The 23,632-nt window shown below is 40.4% G+C and overlaps 1 protein-coding gene across 2 annotated transcripts; it reads right to left on the bottom strand.

The window, feature by feature from the left end:
* Positions 1 to 3,247: 3,247 nt before the first annotated feature.
* Positions 3,248 to 16,248, bottom strand: LOC105009792 (claudin-18). 2 transcript variants are annotated; one of them, XM_020044587.3, is made up of 6 exons: positions 15,678 to 16,248; positions 6,446 to 6,610; positions 6,104 to 6,236; positions 4,295 to 4,414; positions 4,069 to 4,166; positions 3,248 to 3,970 (listed from the first exon to the last, which is right to left on the bottom strand). In XM_020044587.3, exons 1-6 carry the CDS (start codon positions 15,895 to 15,897, stop codon positions 3,861 to 3,863), a joined length of 846 nt encoding a protein of 281 aa, XP_019900146.1. In that variant the 5' UTR covers positions 15,898 to 16,248; the 3' UTR covers positions 3,248 to 3,860. The 2 variants fall into 2 exon arrangements, with proteins under 2 accessions (XP_019900146.1, XP_010867523.1); XM_010869221.5 differs by having other exon boundaries at positions 3,894 to 4,166; positions 15,678 to 16,244.
* Between the last annotated feature and the right edge of the window lie 7,384 nt (positions 16,249 to 23,632).

Below are 23,632 nucleotides of genomic sequence, written 5' to 3' on the forward strand. Positions count from 1 at the left end.
AATTTTTATGTCTAAAATCTAGCATTGTATCACTACGCTACTAGCTACAGTAGTTATAGGCTTCATTAAAGTAGTTTGTTAGCTAGCCAGCTATCCAGCCAGACATCCTATGTTGTGATAGTTTCACTTATAGCTCTAGCATTGTTGTTGCTTTCTTTGCCTAAATGATTATGACAATTGCTCCTGGTTCAGCTCTACATTGCACAACTATTTCAACCGAAGTTCAGACAACATGGAATGATGTCCTGACGCCTCTGCATTCCTGTTGACACTCTAGCATCTACAGTGTGTTTAGTCTTCGAGTAAATACAACAAAATGCAGGCATATGCAATGTGCATGTATCAATCTTAAATAAATAAATTTGCCAGCTTCATTTGGACCCCCACATGACCTAGCTGATTTTGATTTATTTATATCCCATACTGATTGTTAAGTGTGTAAGAGGATACGTGTGGTTACTTTGTTAAAATACAACCTAATGACATTTACTGTACGCAGGGTTTATAGTAGACTATATACAACATATACCACAGTTAAGGGCTGTTGTTAGGCACTCTGCAAAGTATAGGCATACAGATGTATATGGTCTGATAAACAATTTTGCACCAAATGAGTAGTGCGCGCACACGCACCCAGAGAAGTAGTACCACTCCTGGCCAGGCCTTTAGGTAACAAAGGTGAATGTGTAGACCATTTATCCAAGCCCAAGGTAGATAAGTTACATTTTTCATTAAGTATGTTTTCATAAATGGCCCTGCCTTCACCACCCCACAAATTCAGAGACAACGTTTCATCTGTACCACATCCACTTGCCATGCTGCTTTTTTTAAAAATGAGTCTGAATAGGAAATATAGCATAATGAATAATAAATATAGTAATTGACAAGAAATATATATGTATAGAGTAATTGTTAGAAATGCTTTTAAATCCTTCAAACTTTGCTTTCATCAAAGATCCTCCTTTGCAGATCTTTGACATTCTAGTTGTCAATTTGTTCAGGTAATCTGAAGAGAGTTCACCCCATGCTTCCTGAAGTTGGACTGACTTGATGGGCACAGTTCAAAAGGGTTGAGATCCGGTGAGTGTGCTGGTCTCTCCATTATAGACAGAATAGCAGCTGACTGCTTCTTCCCTAAATAGTTCTTTGCATAGTTTGGAGCTGTGCTTTGGGTCATTGTCCTGTTGTAGGAGGAAATTGGCTCCATGGAGTGAAAATAGAGTGATAACCTTCCTCCTACAAATCACTTATTAGACTACCACAAAAGAACCCCCAGACCTCCACTTTGCCCCCACCATGCTTGACTGATGGCATCATGCACTCATTAAGGATCTTTTCAATTTTGGTTTGCCTCTCACATGTTCTTTCTTATCCGAACACCTCAAACTTAGATTGGTCTGTCCATAACACTTTTTTCCAATCTTCTTTTGTCCAGTGTCTGTGTCTGTTCTTTTGCTCATCTTAAACGTTTCTTTTTTTTGGCCAGTCTGAGATATGGCCTTTTCCTTGCAACTCTGCCCCAAAGTCCAGCAACCCAGAGTCGCCTCTTCTCTGTTGACATTGAGATTAGTGTTTTGCAGGTACAATTTAATGAAGATGCTGGTTGAGGACATTGTGAGGCGCCTGTTTCTGACTCTAATATATTTGTCCTCTTGCGCACCGGGGCCTTCCACCCTTTCTATTCTGATTAGAATTTTCTATTGCGCTGTTCTGTGAAGGGAGTAGTACACAGCGTTGTACGAGATCTTCAGTTTCTTGGCAATTTCTCGAATTGGAATAAGCTTAATTTCTCAGAAAGGGGTTAAAATGATCAATTAGCCTTTTAAAATGATAAACCTGGAATAGCAAACAACATGCCATTGGAACACAAGTCTGATGGTTGCTGATTGTTTGTATGCCTATTTACAAAAATCTGCTGTTTCCAGCTTGTCATTCACAACATGTACAATGTTTACACAGTATATCTGATCAATTTTATGTTATTTTAATGGACAAAATATTTTATTTTCTTTTGAAAACAAAGACATTTCTCAGTGATCCCAAACATTTGAACGGTAGTGTAATCATCTGTGAATTCACCTTGATTGAACTTGCAGGTGCCTAAACCATCACAAGCAGTTACTAGAGCAAATCAACAAGGCACACCTAGTCTAAGTGCCTTAAGTCTTGACTTCAGCAAGTGAAATGCATTCTCAATCGGGTTGAGATCAGGTGATTGACTTGGCCGTTGCAGAATATTTCACTTCTTTGCCTGTATGTTTTGGGTCACTTTCCATCTGTAAAGTGAAACGCCGTCCAATCAACTTCGCTGAATATGGCTGAATCTGAGCAGACAATATATCCCTATACACTTTAGAATTCATCCGGCTGCTTCTGTATTCTGTCACATCATCAACAATCACTGGTGACCCAGTGCCACTGGAAGCCATGCATGCCCATGCCATCACACTGCCTCCACTGTGTTTTACAGATGTGGTATGCTTTGGATCATGAGCCGTTCCAAGACTTCTCCATACTTTTTTCTTCCCATCATTCTGGTACAGGTTGATCTTAGTTTTATCTGTCCAAAGAACGCTATTCCAGAACTGAGATGGCTTTTTTAGATGTTTTCTGGCAAAGTCTAATCTGGCTTTTCTGGTCTTGAGGCTTATGAATGGTTTGCGCATTGTGGTGAACCCACTGTAATTGCTCTTATGAAGCTCATTTGACTGCATGTTGTGGGTTCACAGCAACAGCTTCAAAATGCGAATGCCACACCTAGAATCAACTCCAGACCTTTTACCTGCTTAATTGATGAAGAAATGACAAAGGAATAGCCCACACATGTCCATAAAACTTAAACATAAAGGTTTTGAGTCAGTTGTCCAATTACTTTTCGTCCCTTGAAAAAGAGGAGGCTACATATTAAAGAGCTGTAATTCCTAAAACCTTCCTCCAATTCCGATGTGAAAACCCTCAAATTTAAGCTGAGACTGCACTTTAAGCCCATATTCTTTGTTAGACTGTAACTTGAATATGTTTTGGTGAGCAGACAAAATAACAAATAACATTTCCTGACCTAACTGTATATGTATGGATCCTACTAATCACACAGAAGTACCCAAAAGAACACAAAAAGACCAAAGACTACCCAAAAGAACACAAAAATACAGAAAATAACTCCAAAATACACAAAAGAACACAAAACTATCCAAAATAACACAAATGAACATCAAATGTTTTGGAACTTTTACAATTAATTCCTCTTCAATTCATGATTAAGGTCCAGTTTCACCACAGCAACTCCCAGTGGACTTGGGACATTTGATACCAAGATATGGGTCTTCCAAAGCACATCCATTGTACATTGCTCAGTCAACCAGGAAGTCTTGACTAGAATATCTATGCCAGAAGCAATGCTTTGTCCAGCCCTCTTAGTAATTTGCCCTCACAGGCACCTTAACAGCCACAAGGAGTCGCTAGGGAATGACAAAAAAAGGCAGTCATGTTTGATTAATTTAGCATTCATTATTATAAAGTATTTTGTATCACAGTGTATATTTTGTACCGCCATTTTGTGCAGTGTATATATTTTTGGAATTTTTTAAAACATTTTATTGTTAGCCTTTATTCTTCATTGCACTGCTGGGTAAGGGCTTGTAAGTATTTAATTGTTAAAAGCACATCTGATGTATAAAATACAAATTGGGCATTGTGTTCTTTGGGGTATTTTATTTGTTTTGGGTGTTTATATGTTATTTTGGCTATATTTGGGTATTTTAGTGTTCTTTTGCAAATGCTGCACATAAAAAAATTAAGGTTTACAAGTTTTTATTTTTATACCACGGAATTACAAAAATTACAATATTGTCTCCCTGAATTTAGCATAACAATACCAAAAAACATGGAATATAAGAGTATAATAACCAAGTAGAAAAATAACAAATCAAACCAAACCAGGATTTTCTTTCAGAGTAACCCTGTATGAAACCTTAAAAAAAGGTAAAAATTCATGAGTTAAATTGTTTTTCAGAGAGATCTACAATATGATTCACACATATTGCTGGTTGGAATGTCTTCCATCCATACTCTGGGCTCTGAAAGATTCGTCGTAGGCTGGTCTGGATCTGGTGTCAGCCTTGTACACAGTTGTGTGGTGGGACGCAGCTTTGTAAGCCAACCCATAACTGAAGAGAGAAAGAAAACCCTTGTTATAATTAATATTTAATTATTGATTACATTTCTGAGTATGTGTAAGAAAAACAAAAAAGACTGATTCTCAGGCTTGTGTTTTGGTGGATAAGATGGAACTTACTTTTGTCTCTTCTCCTCGGGTGGAACCATACCCCGACAGGCCATACACATAATAACCCCTCCCACCACCAACAATGCCCCACCTATCCATCCCACAAAGAGGGCAGGGCCAAAGGTGTACCTAAAAATGTAAAAACAAATATTGACACAAAAGGTGTCATATTAGAGATCTTTTGGATATAAATATTCCCTGAGGAAGAAAATGAAGTTAAACGACAGATGCATATCAGTGATGTCAAATACAATCATGCCTGATAAGGCCCTGCAGGTGCAGAATCATTGTGATCCTCAATGCCCATGCTATAAGTACCCATCCAACACCATCATTCTCTGATTTCAGGTCAACTCTTCACTGTGAATAACGTGCGACCCAAAAGGTGTTACACATAATTCCCTCCCCCATGAAATGAAGATATTCATAACGGTTCCATTTTGGTCGTTCGCCCTAGCACAACACTAGGGGACAATACAATCTCTCTGCTAAGCCGCAGTCAGAGCACAGATGAGGGGCCAGAGACAACCTGCTCTAAAGAGGAGCCAGAAAAACGACTCTGAAGGCAACAGCTTTTGGGCTTTGAAAAAATGGAAAAGCTGTTAAAATTATTGGTTGCCGGGCAAATTGACGGGAAGAGAAAAAAATATATTCTGCTAACAACTACTTACAAAGTCCTCATACGGGACATGTAGTGTACCATAATTTTGCAAAGAAAGCAAAGATTTCCTTGATTATCCCAATTTACAGTGTGCCCATTGAGAGGGTATTCTCTTTCCAAAACGGACTAAAAAGAGCCTCAAGAGGGTGTTTTTGGGGAGGAAAACATAACCAGGTTATGTGCATCGCAAGTTGCTTGAAGGAGTTGGTCCATTTCGTTTTCCCAACAGCAATAGCTCAGTTCAAGCAGACCAAGATCTGCGGCAAGTGCTGACATGCTCTTCTGATAAAAATGCACACTTCATTGGCAAGTGCTTACATGCGCTTCTTCTGACAACAGTGTGCAATTGAAACAAAGTATGCGCCAATAAAGCATTCGTTGTCTCCACAGTTCTAGACAAAACTAATTGAATTACAAATATCTGTGTTTTGTTATTTATTTGGCTAATTTAAAATGTTCAAACAGCTTGCATTTATTACTATCTGAATCTGTTGAGGTGTATAAAACTGGTTATGTTCTGTGATTCATTCGGACTGACGCTGACTCAGATCCAAGACAATTGTACACAATAATTGGTATATGTGGAGAGCACAAATTATACAGACAGAATGCAGCCACTTCTTGTCAGCAGATGCTAAGGGAGGGTTGAAATGGGAATTACAAAGACAATTGTCTTGTACATGAACCAGATTAGGACACAGCATAACTTTGGATTCGCGGACTGCAAACGAAGTGCAAGGAGGACCAGTAAGGAATCAGGGTCACAATAGTAAGGTGTAGAAAGCTGTGAGTATTGGAGACCAGCCACCAAAACTCGAGTCAAGCTATGATTACAATAAATAAGGACAGCATTGCAGACAGTGCGTGAATCACAAGAGACATGTCCCAAGTGGGAGCGCAGGACCATGGTGATTTTACAATCCATTTAATCTAATAAATAATCAACAGATTCAACAAACTTATTTAATTGGCTGATAAATAATTACAGGCTGATGTGTAAATAGCATATAAATACATCTGAAGAAAGTATGGTTTTAAATACAATAAATAAGTTAAAAAAAAAACATTAATGAAGATAATCATCCAATAATTATGTAATACCTTTTGTGTATGAACAGAAACTTAAGTGAATGCTTCTCATATTGCAGTAAATGTACCTGGGAGTGAGAGATCCTCCGAGGCCTCCTCCTATTACTCCTCCACCATATCCACCCTCAGTGTAGGTGGTGAAGAAGAAGCTGGTCACGATTAGGTTGGCAAAAACAGACACTCCAGCAATGCCACAAACACCTAGGATCATTTTATGAACATGTTGTTAAGAATTAAGAAATGAATTGTCAATCTCAGATAAGCCATATTTTGGGTGGGATTTTTAACCAAAATGTCATACTATAATCACTACGAAAACACGACCACAACATTTTCAAAAAGTGTATTCACCTGCAACTAGAAATTTCAAAACAAAATGTCACCTAAACATAAGCAGAATTTTACCATACCTGCAAGCAGAAACATGACTCCTGAGGTGAGAGTCATTGTAGCCTTTATATTGTCCTCCATGTTTCCCATTTTCAAACACTTGAGAGCAAATATGGCGATCAGACAGCTGATTGCTCCCAAAACTATCCCCACTATCATTAGAGCCCGCACAGCTTGGAGCATAGCTATAGGCCAAACAAAAACAGACAATTATGTTGAGATTAATAGTTTTTACTTTTACCCTAATATTTATGGATATCTACAGGATGTTCCAACATAAGTACTAAACAGTTTTTTAATGTTGATACTCAAAAAATGGTCTACATCTGAGGCAAAATGGCATTCCTTTACCATGTATTTAGAATATTTTTTTTATAATTGATACTACACTGCGTGCACAATTATTAGGCAAGTGAGTATTCTGATTGTATCATTATTTGTATGCACATTTTCCAACTCCAAACCATTTAACTTCAATGCTCATTGCATTGAATAATTTTCTGGTAAAACTTATTGGTGTAATGAGGAAGGCTGTGGCAACAGTGAATAACACATAATAGCGAAGTGTGCATAATTATTAGGCAGCTTCATAACCTCAGCTTCATAATACCTGAAGACAGATTTTTCAAAGGTTTTATGGACAGATTAAATGAGAGTGACTCTTGATGGACCAGATTAATGGGTCCGTGGCTGGATCACTAATGGACACACAGCACCACATCAGTAAGGCGCCAGCCAGGTGGAGGAGGGGCACTGGTATGGGCTGAGGTAAGGATGAGGTAGTTGGACCATTTCGGGTTGAAGATGGACTGAAACTCAACTCACAAACCTAGGATACTTCAAACAGTGGTACAGGAAGAAGTCCTCAGCATTCAAAAATGCCATGATCTTCATGCAGGACAATGCTCCATCACATGCATCCAAGTGCTTGGCTAACCAGCAAGGGCCACAAAGATGCCCGAATAATGACATGGCCCCCTTCCTCTGCTGATTTAAATTCTATTGAGAATTTGTGGGCCCTTCTCAAACGTGAGATTTACAGTCAGGGAAGACAATACACCTCTTTGAACAGCATTTGGGAGGCTGTGGTTGCTGCTTCAGCGAAAGTTTATCATGAACACATCAAGAAACAGACTCCATGAATTGAACCTTTATCAATCAATCAAATGTATTTATAAAGCCCTTTTTATAACAGCAGTTGTCACAAAGTGCTTTACAAAGACACCTGGCCTTAAACCCTAAGGAGCAAACAACAGTAGTGTTGAATTTCAGTGGCTAGGAAAAACTCCCTAAGAAGGTCGAATTTTAGGAAGAAACCTAGAGAGGACCCAGGCTCAGAGGGGTGACCAGTCCTCTTCTGGCTGTGCCAGGTGAGATATAAAGAGTCCAATTGTAATAATTTATAAATGCGTGTGGGCTAAATCCAGAGGCTATTTGATTTTAGACTAGGTCAGAAGTATGACCAGGTGGACAAGGACAGGGACAGCAACGGGCCCCCCAAACCAGGTAATCCGCAGGTGTGGACCAGGACCTCATCTCCTCCTAAAATGTAAAACTGGAGGAAACTGAGAAAAGTTAGAAGTGCATTCCTCATATCCCCCAGCACAATAATATAGCAGCGTAACACCTTGGAACTGAGACGGGAGGGTCCGGCGACACTGTGGCCCTACCCGGGGGAGGCCCCGGACAGGGCCCAACAGGCAGGAAATCAATCCACCCACATTGCCAGGCATCAACCAAAGGGACACCCACCAACCGCAACCCCCCTGAATGAGGACCGAGTATTGCTAGCAGCATACAGCCCAATTGCACAAGTGCGCAACAGAGAGTCAACAACAAGCCAGTGACTCTTCCCCCGAAAGGCATTGGAGGAAGGGCATCCCAGTGGCGACGAGAGCCCACCTGGCAAGACAGCAAGGGTGGACAGTATCAAGCCTACTGGTCACCTTCACGCCCCCGGGCCAGGCTACACCTAATTATTAACCGTGCTGTAGAGATTAGTTTTTAGTAGACACTTGAAAGTTTGCACTGAGTTTGCATTTCTAACCTTAATTGGCAGATCATTCCACAGTAGTGGAGCTCTATGAGAAAAGGCCCTGCCGCCAGCTGTTTGTTTAGAAATTCTAGGTACAATTAAAAGGCCTGCATCTTGCGATCGTAGGTTACGTGTAGGTGTGTATGGCTGGATCATTTCAGCAAGGGAAGTAGGAGCAAGTCCATGTTTTGATTTATATTTTAAGAGTAAAACCTTAAAATCAGCCCTAACCCCAACAGGCAGCCAGTCTAAGGACGCTAGGACAGGAGTATTGTGTTCCAATTTTTTTGTTCTAGTTAGGATTCTAGCAGCCGTGTGCAGCACTAATTGAAGTTTATTTATTAATTTGTCTGGATAACCAGAGAGAAGAGCATTGCAGTAATCTAGTTTAGAAGTAACGAAAGCATGGATTAATCAGTTTTTGATAGAAAGTTTCAAATTTTTGCAATGTTTTGAAGATGAAAATAAGCAACTCTTGAGACAGGTCAGGGTCAAAAGTAACCCCAAGGTTTTTTACAGTTTTTTGGGATACAACTGTGCAGCCATCAAGGTTCACAGTGAGATCTGCTAACAATGCTCTTTGTTTTTTGGGTCCTAAAACGAGCATTTCTGTTTTCCTTGAGTTTAAGAGCAAGACATTCTCTATCATCCACTTCTTAATATTTGAAATGCATGCTTCCAAAGTAGCTAATTTAGGGGCTTCTCCATGCTTCATTGAAATATATAACATCAGCATAACAATGAAAGTTTACGTTGTGATTTCAGATTACATCGCCCAGAGGGAGCATATATAGTGAGAACGATAATGGGCCCAGAACCGAGCCTTGAGGAACACCAAAGCATACCTTTGACTTGTCAGAGGATATGCCATCCACACTAACAAACTGATATCTTTCAGATAAATAAGATTTACCATGCTAGAACATGTCCACGTAGTCCAATATTGGTTTCCAGTCTCTCTAAGAGAAGGGAGTGATCAATAGGGTCAAAAGCAGCACTAAGGTCAAGAAGCAACAGGACGGATGCGGAACCTTTGTCTGAGGCCATTAGAAGGTAATTTGTTACCTTCACGAGTGCAGTCTCAGTACTATGATGGGATCTGAAACCAGACTGGAGTATTTCATAAATGTTATATGTCTTTAGGAAGGCATTCAGTTGTTGGGAAACACATTTTTCTAAGATTTCTGAGAGGAACGGGAGGTTCGATATTGGCCTGTAATTGTTTAATATGTCGGGATCCAGATTAGATTTTCTTTAGAAGAGGCTTAATTTCCGCTATTTTTTGTGAGTTTGGTACACATCCAGAGGAAAGGGAGCAATTTATTATGTTCAGCATTGGCTGACCTAGCACAGGAAAATGCTCTTTAAGTAATTTTGTTGGAATCGGGTCTAGCTGAGAGTTGGTGGGTTTAGAACTCATTACAAATTTAGTGAATGTGTCGTGCAATACGGTATCAAAAAATTCATGTGTCCCCATTGACACCTGGTCAGGGAGGTTCAGGGACATTTTCAGGACAACTGAGATTTTGAGGACCATAACTATTTAAGGAGGAGTCAGTTATTTGTTTTCTAATGATGATGATCTTTTCATCAAAGTAGTTCATGTATTCATTACAACTAAAGTGAAGACCCACTTCACTTGCTAAGCTTTGCTTTTTTGTTAAATTTGCAACTGTATCAAAGATACATTTTGGATTGTTTTTGTTCACCTCAATCAGTTTGTAGAAATAAGCTGATCGAGCAGACGTGAGTGATTTTCTGTAGAGGCTCGCTTAAGTGCTCTAGTATTGTTTGTGTACCAGGGAGCAAGTTTCTTGTTGCGTATTTCTTTTGTTTTTAGTGGTGCAACTGTGTCTAATGTAATCTGCAGTATTGAGTTTAGATCCTCGATTTGATCGTTTACAGATTTATTTACTCTGTCGTTAATGAGTGAACTTGTAAGAATATCAAGGAATTTATTTGTAGTCCGAGAATTTATAGTACGGCTTTTGAAACTCATTGTTTGCGGAGCAAGTGGATATCTTGTTTTAACGGTCAATGTAATAAGACAGTGATTCGATAATCCAGGATTTTTGGGGGAAATTATTAGATCTACTATATCTATTTCTCATGACAGGACTAAATCTAAGGTGTGATTGTGGCAATGTGTTGGACCTGAGACATGTTGGATGAAACCCATTGAGTCAATTATGGCTTCAAAGGCTTTTTGAAGAGGATTATTGGACTTGGTGAGGCCATGGAGAAGGACTATCGGCTGGCCTCGTCCGGCGCCTCAGGAGAGGGAAACAGTGCCCTACCAACGCTGTTTACAGTAGAGGTGGGCAGCTGTTGACCTCAACTGGGGATGTCGTCGGGCGGTGGAAGGAGTACTTCGAGGATCTCCTCAATCCCGCCGTCACGTCTTCCATTGAGGAAGCAGAGGATGAGGGCTCAGAGGTGGACTCGTCCATCACCCGGGCTGAAGTCACAGAGGTGGTTAAGAAACTCCTCGGTGGCAAGGCACCGGGGGTGGATGAGATCCGCCCTGAGTACCTCAAGTCTCTGGATGTTGTGGGGCTGTCTTGGCTGACACGCCTGTGCAACATCGCGTGGCAGTCGGGGACAGTGCCTCTGGGATGGCAGACCGGGGTGGTGGTCCCTCTTTTTAAGAAGGGGGACCGGAGGGTGTGTTCCAACTATAGGGGGATCACACTTCTCAGCCTCCCCGGGAAAGTCTATGCCAGGGTTCTGGAGAGGAGAATACGGCCGATAGTAGAACCTCGGATTCAGGAGGAACAGTGTGGTTTTCGTCCAGGCCGTGGAACACTGGACCAGCTCTATACCCTCTACAGGGTGATGGAGGGTTCATGGGAGTTTGCCCAGTCCACATGTGTTTTGTGGATTTGGAGAAGGCATTCGACTGTGTCCCTCGCGGCATCCTGTGGAGAGTGCTTCGGGAATATGGGGTCCTGGGTCCTTTGCTAAGGGCTGTCAGGTCCCTGTACGACCGAAGCAGGAGCTTGGTCCGCATTGCCGGCAGTAAGTCAGACTTGTTCCCTGTGCATGTTGGACTCCGGCAGGGCTGCCCTTTGTCACCGGTTCTGTTCGTAATTTTTATGGACAGAATTTCTAGGCGCAGCCAGGGGCCGGAGGGTGTCAGGTTTGGGGACCACACGATTTCGTCTCTGCTCTTTGCGGATGATGTTGTCGTGTTGGCCCCTTCAAGCCAGGACCTTCAGCATGCACTTGGACGGTTTGCAGCCGAGTGTGAAGCGGTGGGGATGAAAATCAGTACCTCCAAATCCGAGGCCATGGTCCTCAGTCGGAAAAGGGTGGCTTGCCCACTTCAGGTTGGTGGAGAGTGCCTGCCTCAAGTGGAGGAGTTTAAGTATCTAGGGGTCCTGTTCACGAGTGAGGGAAGGATGGAACGGGAGATTGACAGACGGATCGGTGCAGCTTCTGCAGTAATGCGGTCGATGTATCGGTCTGTCGTGGTGAAGAAAGAGCTGAGCCGCAAGGCGAAGCTCTCGATTTACCGGTCAATCTACGTTCCTACTCTCACCTATGGTCATGAGCTTTGGGTCATGACCGAAAGGACAAGATCCCGGATACAGGCGGCCGAAATGAGCTTTCTCCGCAGGGTGGCTGGGCGATCCCTTAGAGATAGGGTGAGAAGCTCGGTCACCCGGGAGGAGCTCAGAGTAGAGCCGCTGCTCCTCCACATCGAGAGGGGTCAGCTGAGGTGGCTTGGGCATCTGTTTCGGATGCCTCCGGAACACCTTCCCAGGAAGTCCCACCGGGAAGAGACCCCGGGGAAGACCTAGGACACGCTGGAGGGACTATGTCTCCCGGCTGGCCTGGGAACGCCTCGGTGTCCCCCCGGAAGAGCTGGAGGAAGTGTCTGGGGAGAGGGAAGTCTGGGCTTCCCTGCTTAGACTGCTGCCCCCGCGACCCGGCCCCGGATAAGCGGAAGATGATGCTATGCTATGCTATTATTGGACTTTTCCATATGAATATTGAAATCGCCAAAAATTAGAATACTATCTGCCACGACTACAAGGTTTCTGGAAACTCATTGAGGAACATTGTGTATTGCCCGGGGGGTCTATAAATAGTAGCTATGTAAAACGATTTATCGGCCTGGTTAACTTTCATGAGTAAAACTTCAAAAGAATGAAATTCAGTGATATGTTTGAGAGTAAATTTATATTTACAGTCATAAATATTAGCAACACCCCCCCTTAATTAATTTACTGCAACTGCCTTTGGAGCAAGGAATCTAACATTCAGGAGTCCCACAATCATTTCTCTGGAGGAAGGCTTTATCTTAATAAGGTTGTTTTTGTTAGCACGACCTTGTTTAACTTTTCTCAGCCTGGAACGAGTCACAGTGGCAATAGGTAAAGCTGTACTAACTACTCTGGCTATGCTATTGAGAGACTCCACTATGATAGCAGGCTGCCTAACAGCCTGCAGCCTGATCTGCACCCTATCTCATGTTAAGGTTATAGGAGTGAGACTCCTGTCAATGTTCCTAGATAAAAGAAGAGCACCACTCCAGCTAGGATGGAGTCCGTCGCTCCTCAGCAGATCAGGCCTGGCCCTATTTCTGTGAAAGTCCCCAAAAAAAAGCCAGTTATCTACAAACTCTACCTCCTGCGAAGGGCAGAACTCCGTTTTCAGCCAGCGATTGAGTTACGCAAGTCTGCTGTAGCTGGGAGGGGGCCAGAGGCAATTACTTGATGCCGACACATCTTTCTAGCTAGTTTACACGCTGATGCTATGTTCTGCTTCGTAACCTCTGACTGTTTCATCCTAACGTCGTTGGTGCCAACGTGAATAACAATATCTCTGTACTCTCTATACTTGCCTGTTTTAGACTTCGCTAGCACCAACCCCAGATTTGCGGCTATGTCGGTGGCTCTGCCCCCTGGTAAACAGTGTACGATCGCCGGCTGATTCTTTAGTCTAATTCTGCGTGTAATGGAATCGCAGATGACTAAAGTTTTTAGTTTTTCAAGGCCACCGATAGAACATGCCTGCCGATCATTCCCCTCCGAAGACGGCTCGGGCCTTGACTCCGACCCCAGTGGGGAAAACCTGTTGAAAGTCTCAGTTGGTTTTAGCAACGATTCAGGTTTAACTGGTCGACGGCATTTCTTCCCAGTGACCAAGAGAAAGTTCTTGCCCGGCTGCAGGAGCTGTGCCGGGGGGCTAACAAAACTATTGTTTCTTCCTGGTGGCACTGACGCATTTTTTTCTATTTCTACACTAGCATAATCCTTGCCTGACATTTGCGTCAGAAGCCGAGCCTCTAACTCTGCTATCTTTAACTGAATACGATAGTTCTCCTCCGTGTTGTTGCTACAACAATTACAGTGATAAGGCATTGTAATGATACTTAGCCTTGGGTGTTCAGGGGTGAGTAGTTCCGTTAATTATGTCCAAAAAGAGTCCCGGTGTAGTAAAGTTGGATAAGAGGTCAACAGATAAAAAATATTGCGTTGGTAAAAATAGAATTTTGACCAATTAGTTAATATAGAGTTAATTCAAAAAAGTTTGGCAGGTAGCCAGGTAGGTAAAGGCAGGCAGCGTACAGCACGTCAACAATCCGCAAACTCAAACAATCCCACAATGCAGTGGCTCATGGCAGTTATTTAAAAGAAGGATGGTTATATTGGTCACTGAATATTTTAGAAAGGACAACAATTTTTATTAATTGTCATTTTGTGTTACTTATTTGTTACACTTCCTTTAAAAATTGAGAATGTTGGGTTGGGAGAAAATATTTGTTTAATTAATTGCCTAATAATTATGCACGCCACTTGTTGCCTAATAATCCTGCATTCTTAGGTATCAAAACTAACGTTTCCTTTGTTTAACATTCAGGTTTGAGGTTCAATTACATTTTGAATTGACATAAAGCATTGTGATTGGTCAACAATAAAATAAATCTTGAGAAATACGATTTGCCTAATAATTGTGCATGCAGTGTATAATTGTTTCTTTTTGGGGGGGGGGGTCAATAAAACTACATTGAATGTGAGAGAATAAATCTATCGACTGTATAATATCAATATAATTAATATGTAACACACTTTTCAAAAAGCCAGTGCCAAAGTGTATGATTTTACTAATCAGGGTCCTTTAGTGCTTAACAAAATTCTCTACTAAGACTAAAATATCATTTGGTTCAATACAAATGCCTTCTCTTTAGCCAAACCTTTAGAAACACACAACATATAAAACTTGATTATTCCAAAAATCATCTGCTGTTGATAATTATTTCTTGTTAAAGTTTAGGATAATATACAGCTCCGGAATATATTAAGAGACAACTGCACCTTTTTCTTTCATTTCCAAAAAAAGGTGCAGTGGTCTCTTAATTTTTTCCGGAGCTTTATATATAACGCGTTTGATAAATGTCCATTATATCAAAGTATTTAATTATTTTTTGTCCATTTGATCAAGCAAACCTTACCTGGCAGCCCTAGTATGGTAAAATATGGCCTGCACTGTGTCATTCCAGCTGAGTTTTCTACACATGAGTTCCATAGACCAGAGTAGGTAAAAACACTAGTTACAACTGAGAAAGACCGGTCTTGTAAACCCCACATATCCATTGCTGTAGCAGCAGATATTAGAAACTGGCCCAATGCAGACAGCATAAAGCCAATAAGCTGAATGACTGAGGCGGCCATTTTAGTTTCCCGTGTTCGATGTCTTGAGGTCTTGAAATGGCTTTCTATCCTCTGGTTCTTATCGTTATGTACTCTTGAACAGGGAACAAACCTTATCAGATGTTTGCCTAGTATTTTAATTCACTGCTGTCAGTTTCAGGCCACCGTTTTTATTTTCGGTATTGTGTTTTCCAGTTTTTGATAACAAAGGGTGTGGCTCACCTCACCTTGTTTTGATATGTAGTTGTAAGAATTCCCAAATAGAAATGTATACCTCACATCTTACAATATTTAACATGTTAACATTATTATTAGTCGATAAATCAGACACTTTTTATGAATAATGAAAATGTACCCACCCTGAAATGACATTTTCTCATTTTCTTTGTTTTATGGGACCTATTTTACTGTCAGTAAATAAAACAATGTTAACTTTTAAACTAAAATGACTATTTGAATTGTTGTTTACTTATCTTTTAAACGCTCAGGTAATTACTTGTATAGAATAGCTTGTTGCTACTTTGTAACAGCAATGATGGATTGTTATGACAGATGTACCTGGTAGCCCCAGAATGGTGAAGTATGGTCGACACTCTGTGAATCCAGAGCTCTGTCTCACACAGGATCTCCAGAGGCCCGAGTAAGAGAAGACGGCAGTCACAATGTTGTCATACAGGTCCTCCGTAGCCCACTGGTCCATGCATGTAGCTGCTATAACCCCAGCCACCCCCAGTAGGCTAAGGAGAAAGCCCATTACCTGGCACAGAGTCACTGCCATGATCCAACTAACTCTGTCTCTTCTCTGTTGATAATTATACTATCGCTTAATATGGTCTGAACCTTGTCTTTGCTTTTCGTGGCAAAAAGTAACACTCAGTTATATCACAAATGTCTACTTTGGTAGGCAGTCTCTTACTAACAACTTGAAGAATTAGAACTTTGATACTTTCTCTTGAACCCTTTACTTTAACCTCTCACTAAACATTCAAACCCTTCACTACTACCTCTCTCAGCGTCTTTGCCTTTCCTTCACTCCTGTACCTGTCACAACCCAAAACTGAGACTGGTCTTTTGACTCTGTGTTTGAAATTAATCTGATACTGGCAGGTTTGACCTCATGAATGACTGTTACCTCTGTCATTTTGTGTTTGCCCACAGTTGCCAAGTCATCCAGATCTGGGTGGGGTGTAGGAACATACAGTAGGAATAGCAGTCACAGTTCAGGAAATGTGGAATTGACAAATAGTTTGATAATACAATGTATTACATTGAAAATTGATACTCAGCATTCAGGTTGATAGTAGATTAAGGTGTTACCCTGTCACATCACAATCATTTCCCTGTACATCTGACAATATATAATGAAAACTGACCTGAAAACCTGCAGTGCATATAAGTGGAAAATAAACATGCAATATTTTATGGTCAGTATATTATAGTTCTGAAGTATACCACGGCATCAACAGCAGAACCTGAACCAAAATAATATTGAGAAATTAAAACCCTTTCTTTATATACTGTTCTGTATAACAATCTGTTGATGTAGGTTCTACATTAAAATGGGTAAATTGTCTATCATCATTCTTGTCTACCATCATCATTCAAATTGTCTATACCATCATTCTTTAAATGCAGAATTTGACACAAAACCTTTTTATATGGAAACCAGATGACTCTATTGACAGAGTGTGTGTACTTACTTCCACCATCAGCCCGCCAAGCTAAGGTAAATAGCAAATACTGATATGATTGTAGTGAACAGAAACCATTTTGACTGAGACTGATACCATAAAAAAAAAACAGGACACACAAAGGGAAAAAACATTTTGGTAATTCCTAGCTGACAGTATTCAATGTAGTATAATTATGTTCATGTTTCCTGTGAGAGAAGATATATCATGTAAGACTGTGTTGTAGTGGTAAAAGGGCTTCTTGTGTAGAACTCCAATACATTATGGGTGGAGATTAGATAGATTTAAATAAAATGGTATATGTGCACAATAACCCACCCAGAGAATTGCACATAAACTTGGATTTGCATCCCAAATGGGATCCCCTACGATTCTGGTCAAGGCTTAACCAATGCATGTTTTGATAGTATATAGTATGTATCAAATGTCTATACACCATTATTGAAAATACAGCTTTTGTTTATGTAAAAGATTAAATCAAATTCATGTCAGACCTTTTTTCACCTTTAATAAAATCTTGTAACCTGCGATATTTAAAATAAGAGTGTGTTGATTTCTGAATTTGTTTAGCACTACCTTGTTTAACTTTTCTCAGCCTGGAACGAGTCACAGTGGCAATAGGTAAAGCTGTACTAACTACTCTGGCTATGCTATTGAGAGACTCCACTATGATAGCAGGCTGCCTAACAGCCTGCAGCCTGATCTGCACCCTATCTCATGTTAAGGTTAGGCCAGTAGGACTGTATTGTTATAGTCTACTTAAATCTCATGGTCATCCCAGGGCTCACAGAAATCATTGAATATCAGATGTTCAAATGGTTTAACTACGCATTTTTGGGTGGTATCTGGTACCTATTTTAGTATACCCCAGGAAACCTGTTTAGGTAAAAAATTTGGATTATTATTACCTATCCTAGGATAACTTTTTAATTGGTGAACTGTAGCCTGTAACAAAATACCTGGAGACACAAAAGACGGTATGCTATCCCATAATATCAAGCATTGTTCACATAATGACCTAAGTACCAATAAAGGACGGTTGTTCTACCATTACACTTGTAGCAGTATAGTCAATATGCCCTATATGCTAAATAAGGCATACTTTTCCCAACTGGTGACTGCCCTCATTTCACCTTTTTTAAGTGCTGACCATGATGTATTTTTTTTGTTGTTGTACATTTTAGGGTTATCTTTCCCTTACCAAGTGCAATTTTTTTTTGCTGTCAATTTGGACTTCCATTAGTGAGGCCACAGAGTAAAGGAAGGAACACACAGGAAACATACACAGCTCTGTTAAAAATGATGAAAGGTCTGCCTTGGGAAATGGTGGAAAAGTAGGGGCATTTATTTACTGCCTACTACCTTCTTTTCGCCTTCAGATGCCTGTCTCTCCCACCTCAATTGAGTCCCAAATGCCACTTAATTCCCTATTTAGTGCACTACTTTTGATTCAGAGCCCAGGTCCAAATAGTGTGCCATTTTGGATGCTGAACTCCTCAAATGGCCTCTTGTTTGGAAAATGTTGCTGTACTACCACCTCTTCACGACTAGATGGCAGAGTTTGAGCAGAAACAGTAAGCTGTCTACAACCACAGGAGAGCCTTTATTCATGTGGAGGCCCTGAGCGTATATTTGCCATTTGTAATTATCAACAGGCCTAAGGAACTAGTACAGAATGTTAGCAGGTCAAAGACAGGACAATTCAGATTTCAGCACACATTTTAGTTGACTAGTTAGCCTTATATAGAGGCCAGAGAGGGAGAGAGCCTTCTTGCCTCCCTGTTATTATAATTTACGTTATTGTGTCATTATTTAATATGGAAGAAGTAGTCATTGTGGAAGATAAAATGTGTAATGTGATTTGAAAATAAATGCATCACCACAACAGGCCTAATGCTCCACATGGTATTGGAATAAAGAAAAAATCCTGTCAAGAACCTTTTATATTTGTCCATAGATCTCTTACCTGTGTGAAATACATGTCTGAAGACTGTGAAGTACTTACGGTCTGATGACTCATATCATAGGAAATTACGTTTTTGAAATGATCTCACCTGTGCTGAGCCTGTTGTCTAGTGGTAACACTTCCAGCTTACACACACAACCTCTCCCCACTAGAGAGCAGGTTTTAACTCCCTGCTCCAACCCTTCTGTGTTTCCCACCCATCCGTGTATTGTCATTTCGTAACTCAATAAAATCTCAATAAAATAGAAAAAGTAACCTTCAATGTTTATAAAAAAAAACACATCATGTGATAATAATAATGATGATGATAATAATAACATATTTTATTTACATAGAGTTTTCTAGGCACCCAAAGCGCTTTTCAAATTTAGGGCGGAAAGCTTACTTCATCCACCACTTACAGCACCCACATTTACACACCGTCCCATCCATTAATTCACACAGCAGCCAATTTGCACCAGAACACTCACCTCTTATCAGGTGGAGAGGTGAGCAGCATATATGCCAATAATGAATGAGGTGGGATGATTAGGTGTCCATGATAGAAATGTGGAAACAGCCCATTCCGAAAGAGAGCACCCTATGCAAAGCCATTTCCCCTTCAGTACTCTGGGGCATTGACTTAGATTTTGATCATGAGACCAGAAGGAAGATTTCCCATCCTGGCTCTCCAACACCATTTCAAGCAGCATGTGGTCTTCCATCTGGGGTTCCACCTTTGTCCTGTGGAAAATTATGTAAATCATTGTTGCTTGCAACACCAAGGTTGTGGGTTTGATTCCTACCTGGGGGCTGTTAAGAAAATGTATGAAGTTGCTTTGGATTAGAGTTTCTTCAAAAAGCAAATAACAGGGAGAAGGTAGAGAGGTGTCTCAAACCTCATGTTTGTTATATTTTGAGGAATGATTGAAAACTTCTAAAATCCCTGAGCAATTAACCAATCAGAGTGTAGCAGGACGGTGTGACAAAGTGCACACATCATTGGCCGACATGCGTGCATCCGTTATCCATTCAGTGGGGCGAGATCTAAATTAGAGAGTCAATTAACTCAGCTAATAGCCCTCTCCAATTTAATCTGGGAGACAAAGGGGATTGAAGAAGATGCTTTATTAAAGACTCAAGCTCCTACAATATCCTCTATTCTGCCACGATTCCGAGGGCCGCTACTCGCCTCCTTGTTTTCCCTTCGATTAGCTCACTGGTTTCTATGATTAAGTGGCTATAATTATTTTTCAATTATGGCTTTGATCTGGTGTGTACTGTATACAGCTCTTTGGCGCTGCTGAAAGAATGAGGATGAGCCAGTAAATTTGTTCCCTTCTGTTTGGCATTGATGAGGGTGCAAGAGAGATTACGTTTGCTGGACCTCTGGGAATGACAGACTCTGCTCTACCTCAGCTTTAACTTGATGAAACTAATCTGTAGTGGAAAAAGAACGCTTGTGTTCTTGTTCTTTCCCTACATGGTAGGGGAGTTTGAATCAGTCAGGTTTCTGTTCAGCATTTGCAGATACAATGCATTGCCAAGTAAATCTTAATGCAATCTGCAATCTATCAAGCCACAAACAACTAACATAGCCTACCTGTCTGCATATTTTTGGGATCCAAATAGTGGTGTCAGAGAATCCTCTACAAAGACTGCTATTTACTCTATCATGATAGAATGTTCTGCTGGTAACCTCTGGTACTGTGTGAGTAGAAGTTCAAACTCTGGTGCTGTATGAGTAGAAGTCAACAACTAAACAGAATTCCTTATCTTTTTTTTTAAAGGTTTTCAAACAGAGCTTTTCATGAGGTTTGAAGTGAATACCCTCAGCTAGACCTAAACTCTAATGTAAACTTACATACTTACTACATAACAACCTTCACCTCTGGAAGATGTGTAAATTATAATGAGACTGTCCTGATAATTAATGCTCTCAAAGCAGGACAGTTTACAGATTTGTGTAGGCAAAAACCCAGACATAAAAATGTTAAATACCAGAGAAAAGTATTTTAAACTGTTGAATTACACATGCATGTTACTTATTTAAGAGGTGTTTCATTGAGTCCAAATTTGAAAATGCAGGAATACTACACAGCTTATTCCAGGGTAAGGCAACCAGATAGAGCAGTATGACAGTGTTGGCCCGCATACAGCCTGTTCCAAACGAAAAAAAACAATAGAAAAATGAATAATGAACCACAGTTCCAAATCATATACTAACATTATACTATTGAAAAGGAAGCAGAGATTTCCGTAGCTAGCAATGCTATGCTAGCCAAATAGGCTAACCAACTAACGTTTTGTTCATTGTGCCAATTGTAGGCTGAGTAACAAAATTAACTTAAAGGTATTTTTTAACTAACATCTTTCTGACTCATGAGTGGATAGTATACAGTAGCTTAACTGTCAATAAATTAAAATAGCACATTATTATTTAAAAATGTAGACAGCACTTCCCCTTATAACATTGCAATGCAAACTGATTTCTGTGTTTAAGTTACAAACATATCATATTGTATCCAAGAGGAACTAAGGTTTCTTTCCGTGTTTCAGGTATGAAGGAATAACATTACATACATAACATAACATATAATGTATATAACGTTTCACGCAGACTTATTTTGAAGGCAAAATACGAAAGCCGGAGGTCTTATTGCTGCTGCTGAATCTCTATTGTTGCCTAGATGACGCTAATCCATTGTAGCTATCGAGTTGTGACATTTAGCTAGCAACTTACCTTGGATTGTTGCTCAGACGATGACTACCTTTATATCAATGTGACACCAACTCACTGAGAGTTCAACACAAACGTGCGCATGAACAGACACAGCCAGTTACTGTTCTCTGACCTCACTAGCTAGTTTGATAGTCTGAATGTTGTTGCTCTGTTCTGATGCTTGTGCGATTTTTAAACATGTTTGGGAATCATTGAATCCTTTCATGCTCTGCTCTTTATTTTTTTTTCTACCCGTGGGCGGTCTCTGGACATTTTATTTAGCTTCTCCAGTGTTGGAATTGTTGTGGTTCTGCGCTTCCAGCATTTGCCATACTCCTTGAACTCTGCCCTGTGTTTTGTCTAACAATGTTTTATAAAATTGCTTGTGTTAAAATTGTGTATTTCCTTTCCTCCTCTTTTTTTTTTTTTTGATCAAATTTTTATTGAGTTACAGAGTGTTATTATACAGAAACAAAGAATGTAAATAAGCATCACTCTGAATATTTCTCTTTTCCCCCCCCCCTCCCACATTCCCAGGGCGACCATATCCCCCCTCCCCATCTCCCAAATATACATTCAAAGCATACTCAGTTAAAATCAAAATCCAAATACAATGAGTACAAATAAAACATGAGATATAAAATTATTAAAGAAGCTCCTTAATTTTTATAATGAGATCTGACCAAGATGAAATAGTCCTTTGAGAGGCTCCATTTAATCTTGCCACCGAGAGCTCCATGCTCGCAATGTCCAAAAAGGAATGCATCCAGTGAGTCCACGTTAATGAGTGCGGCGGTTTCTATCGTAAGGCAAGCATTTTCTTAGCCGCAGTAAGTCCACAAAAAAGTGATTTTTTCTGAGTTAAAGAAAAGGTATATGAGGAGTCATCATTTAGAAGCAAAAGTCTCTGGCAGCATGGTATCTCCAATTCCAAAATGTTCTTCAACGTAACCGAAACCTGTCTCCAGAACTCAATGACTTCAGGGCAATCCCAAAACATGTGCATATATGTCCCTATGCATCCAGTAGAGTCACACTTAGGAGAGGTGGAAAACTTCATTAAATGACGCTTCCTGGGAGTAAGATACATCCTATGAATCATCTTGAAATGAATCAATTGATGATTAGGATTTTTAGAGACAAGTTTGAGGTTAGCCCATATTGAATCCCAACATATGCCAATACTGTCCTCTGAGTCAGCCCCACAAATATCCCTGTGCCAAATGTCCACCACAGGTAACCTTTTATAAGAAGCTTCTAAAAACTGAAGGTACAATGACGAAACTATCCCCCTTGTGTTACTATATGAAGTAAACAACTTATGCAGAGTAAGACTGGGAATACTAGGGCCCCAAGGAACCCCATATGCGCGCATGGAAGATCTCAAGCGCAGATAAAAGAAAAATGAAGTACCTGGTAAATTATATTCTGCACGTAGCTCATTGAACATGCGTAACCCATTGTCCCCCCAAACATCAGCCAAAATATTAATCCCTCTATCACTCCAGTCTGGGAAAACAAAAGGTTTATTGTCCGATAGAAGACTATGATTATGAAATAATGGAGATTGAGAGTGCCATTTATGATCATTGCCGGAGATCTTTGAAGCCGCCCGCCAGGTAGAAAGAAGATATGCTATTATTGGACCAAAACGTTGTTTTGCGCTCTTTAACGGAATGTTGCAATAAATCAAATCCTGTAATCTATAAGGTAAAGCCAGATTAAGTTCAATTGGTTGCCAAGATACAACCGAGCCAGGAGTCAGCCATACTGTGAGAGAACGTAGTATAAAAGCCCAATGATAAAGCTTAAAGTCCGGTAATGCAAGTCCACCGGCATCCTTGCAACGCTGAAGTGTTAAATACTTTATACGGGGGGACTTGCCGTTCCATATAAATTTCGAAACTGATTTTTGCAATTTAGACCAAAAATCTAAGGGTGGTGACAGTGGTATCATAGCAGAAAAAAAATGTATGCGAGGCAAAATATCCATTTTGATGACAGAAATTCGAGCTTGTAAAGATAGTGGAAGTGATGACCAACGAGTCAGGTCCATCTCTACACGACTATATATGCCCTGGAAATTTTTCAGGGCTGGTGTGTGCAGAGATGGAAATATGTCCACACCCAAATATCTAAAGCTAGTTACTATCGG

The sequence above is a fragment of the Esox lucius genome, chromosome 8, assembly GCF_011004845.1.
Source record: "Esox lucius isolate fEsoLuc1 chromosome 8, fEsoLuc1.pri, whole genome shotgun sequence".
NCBI lineage: Eukaryota > Metazoa > Chordata > Actinopteri > Esociformes > Esocidae > Esox > Esox lucius.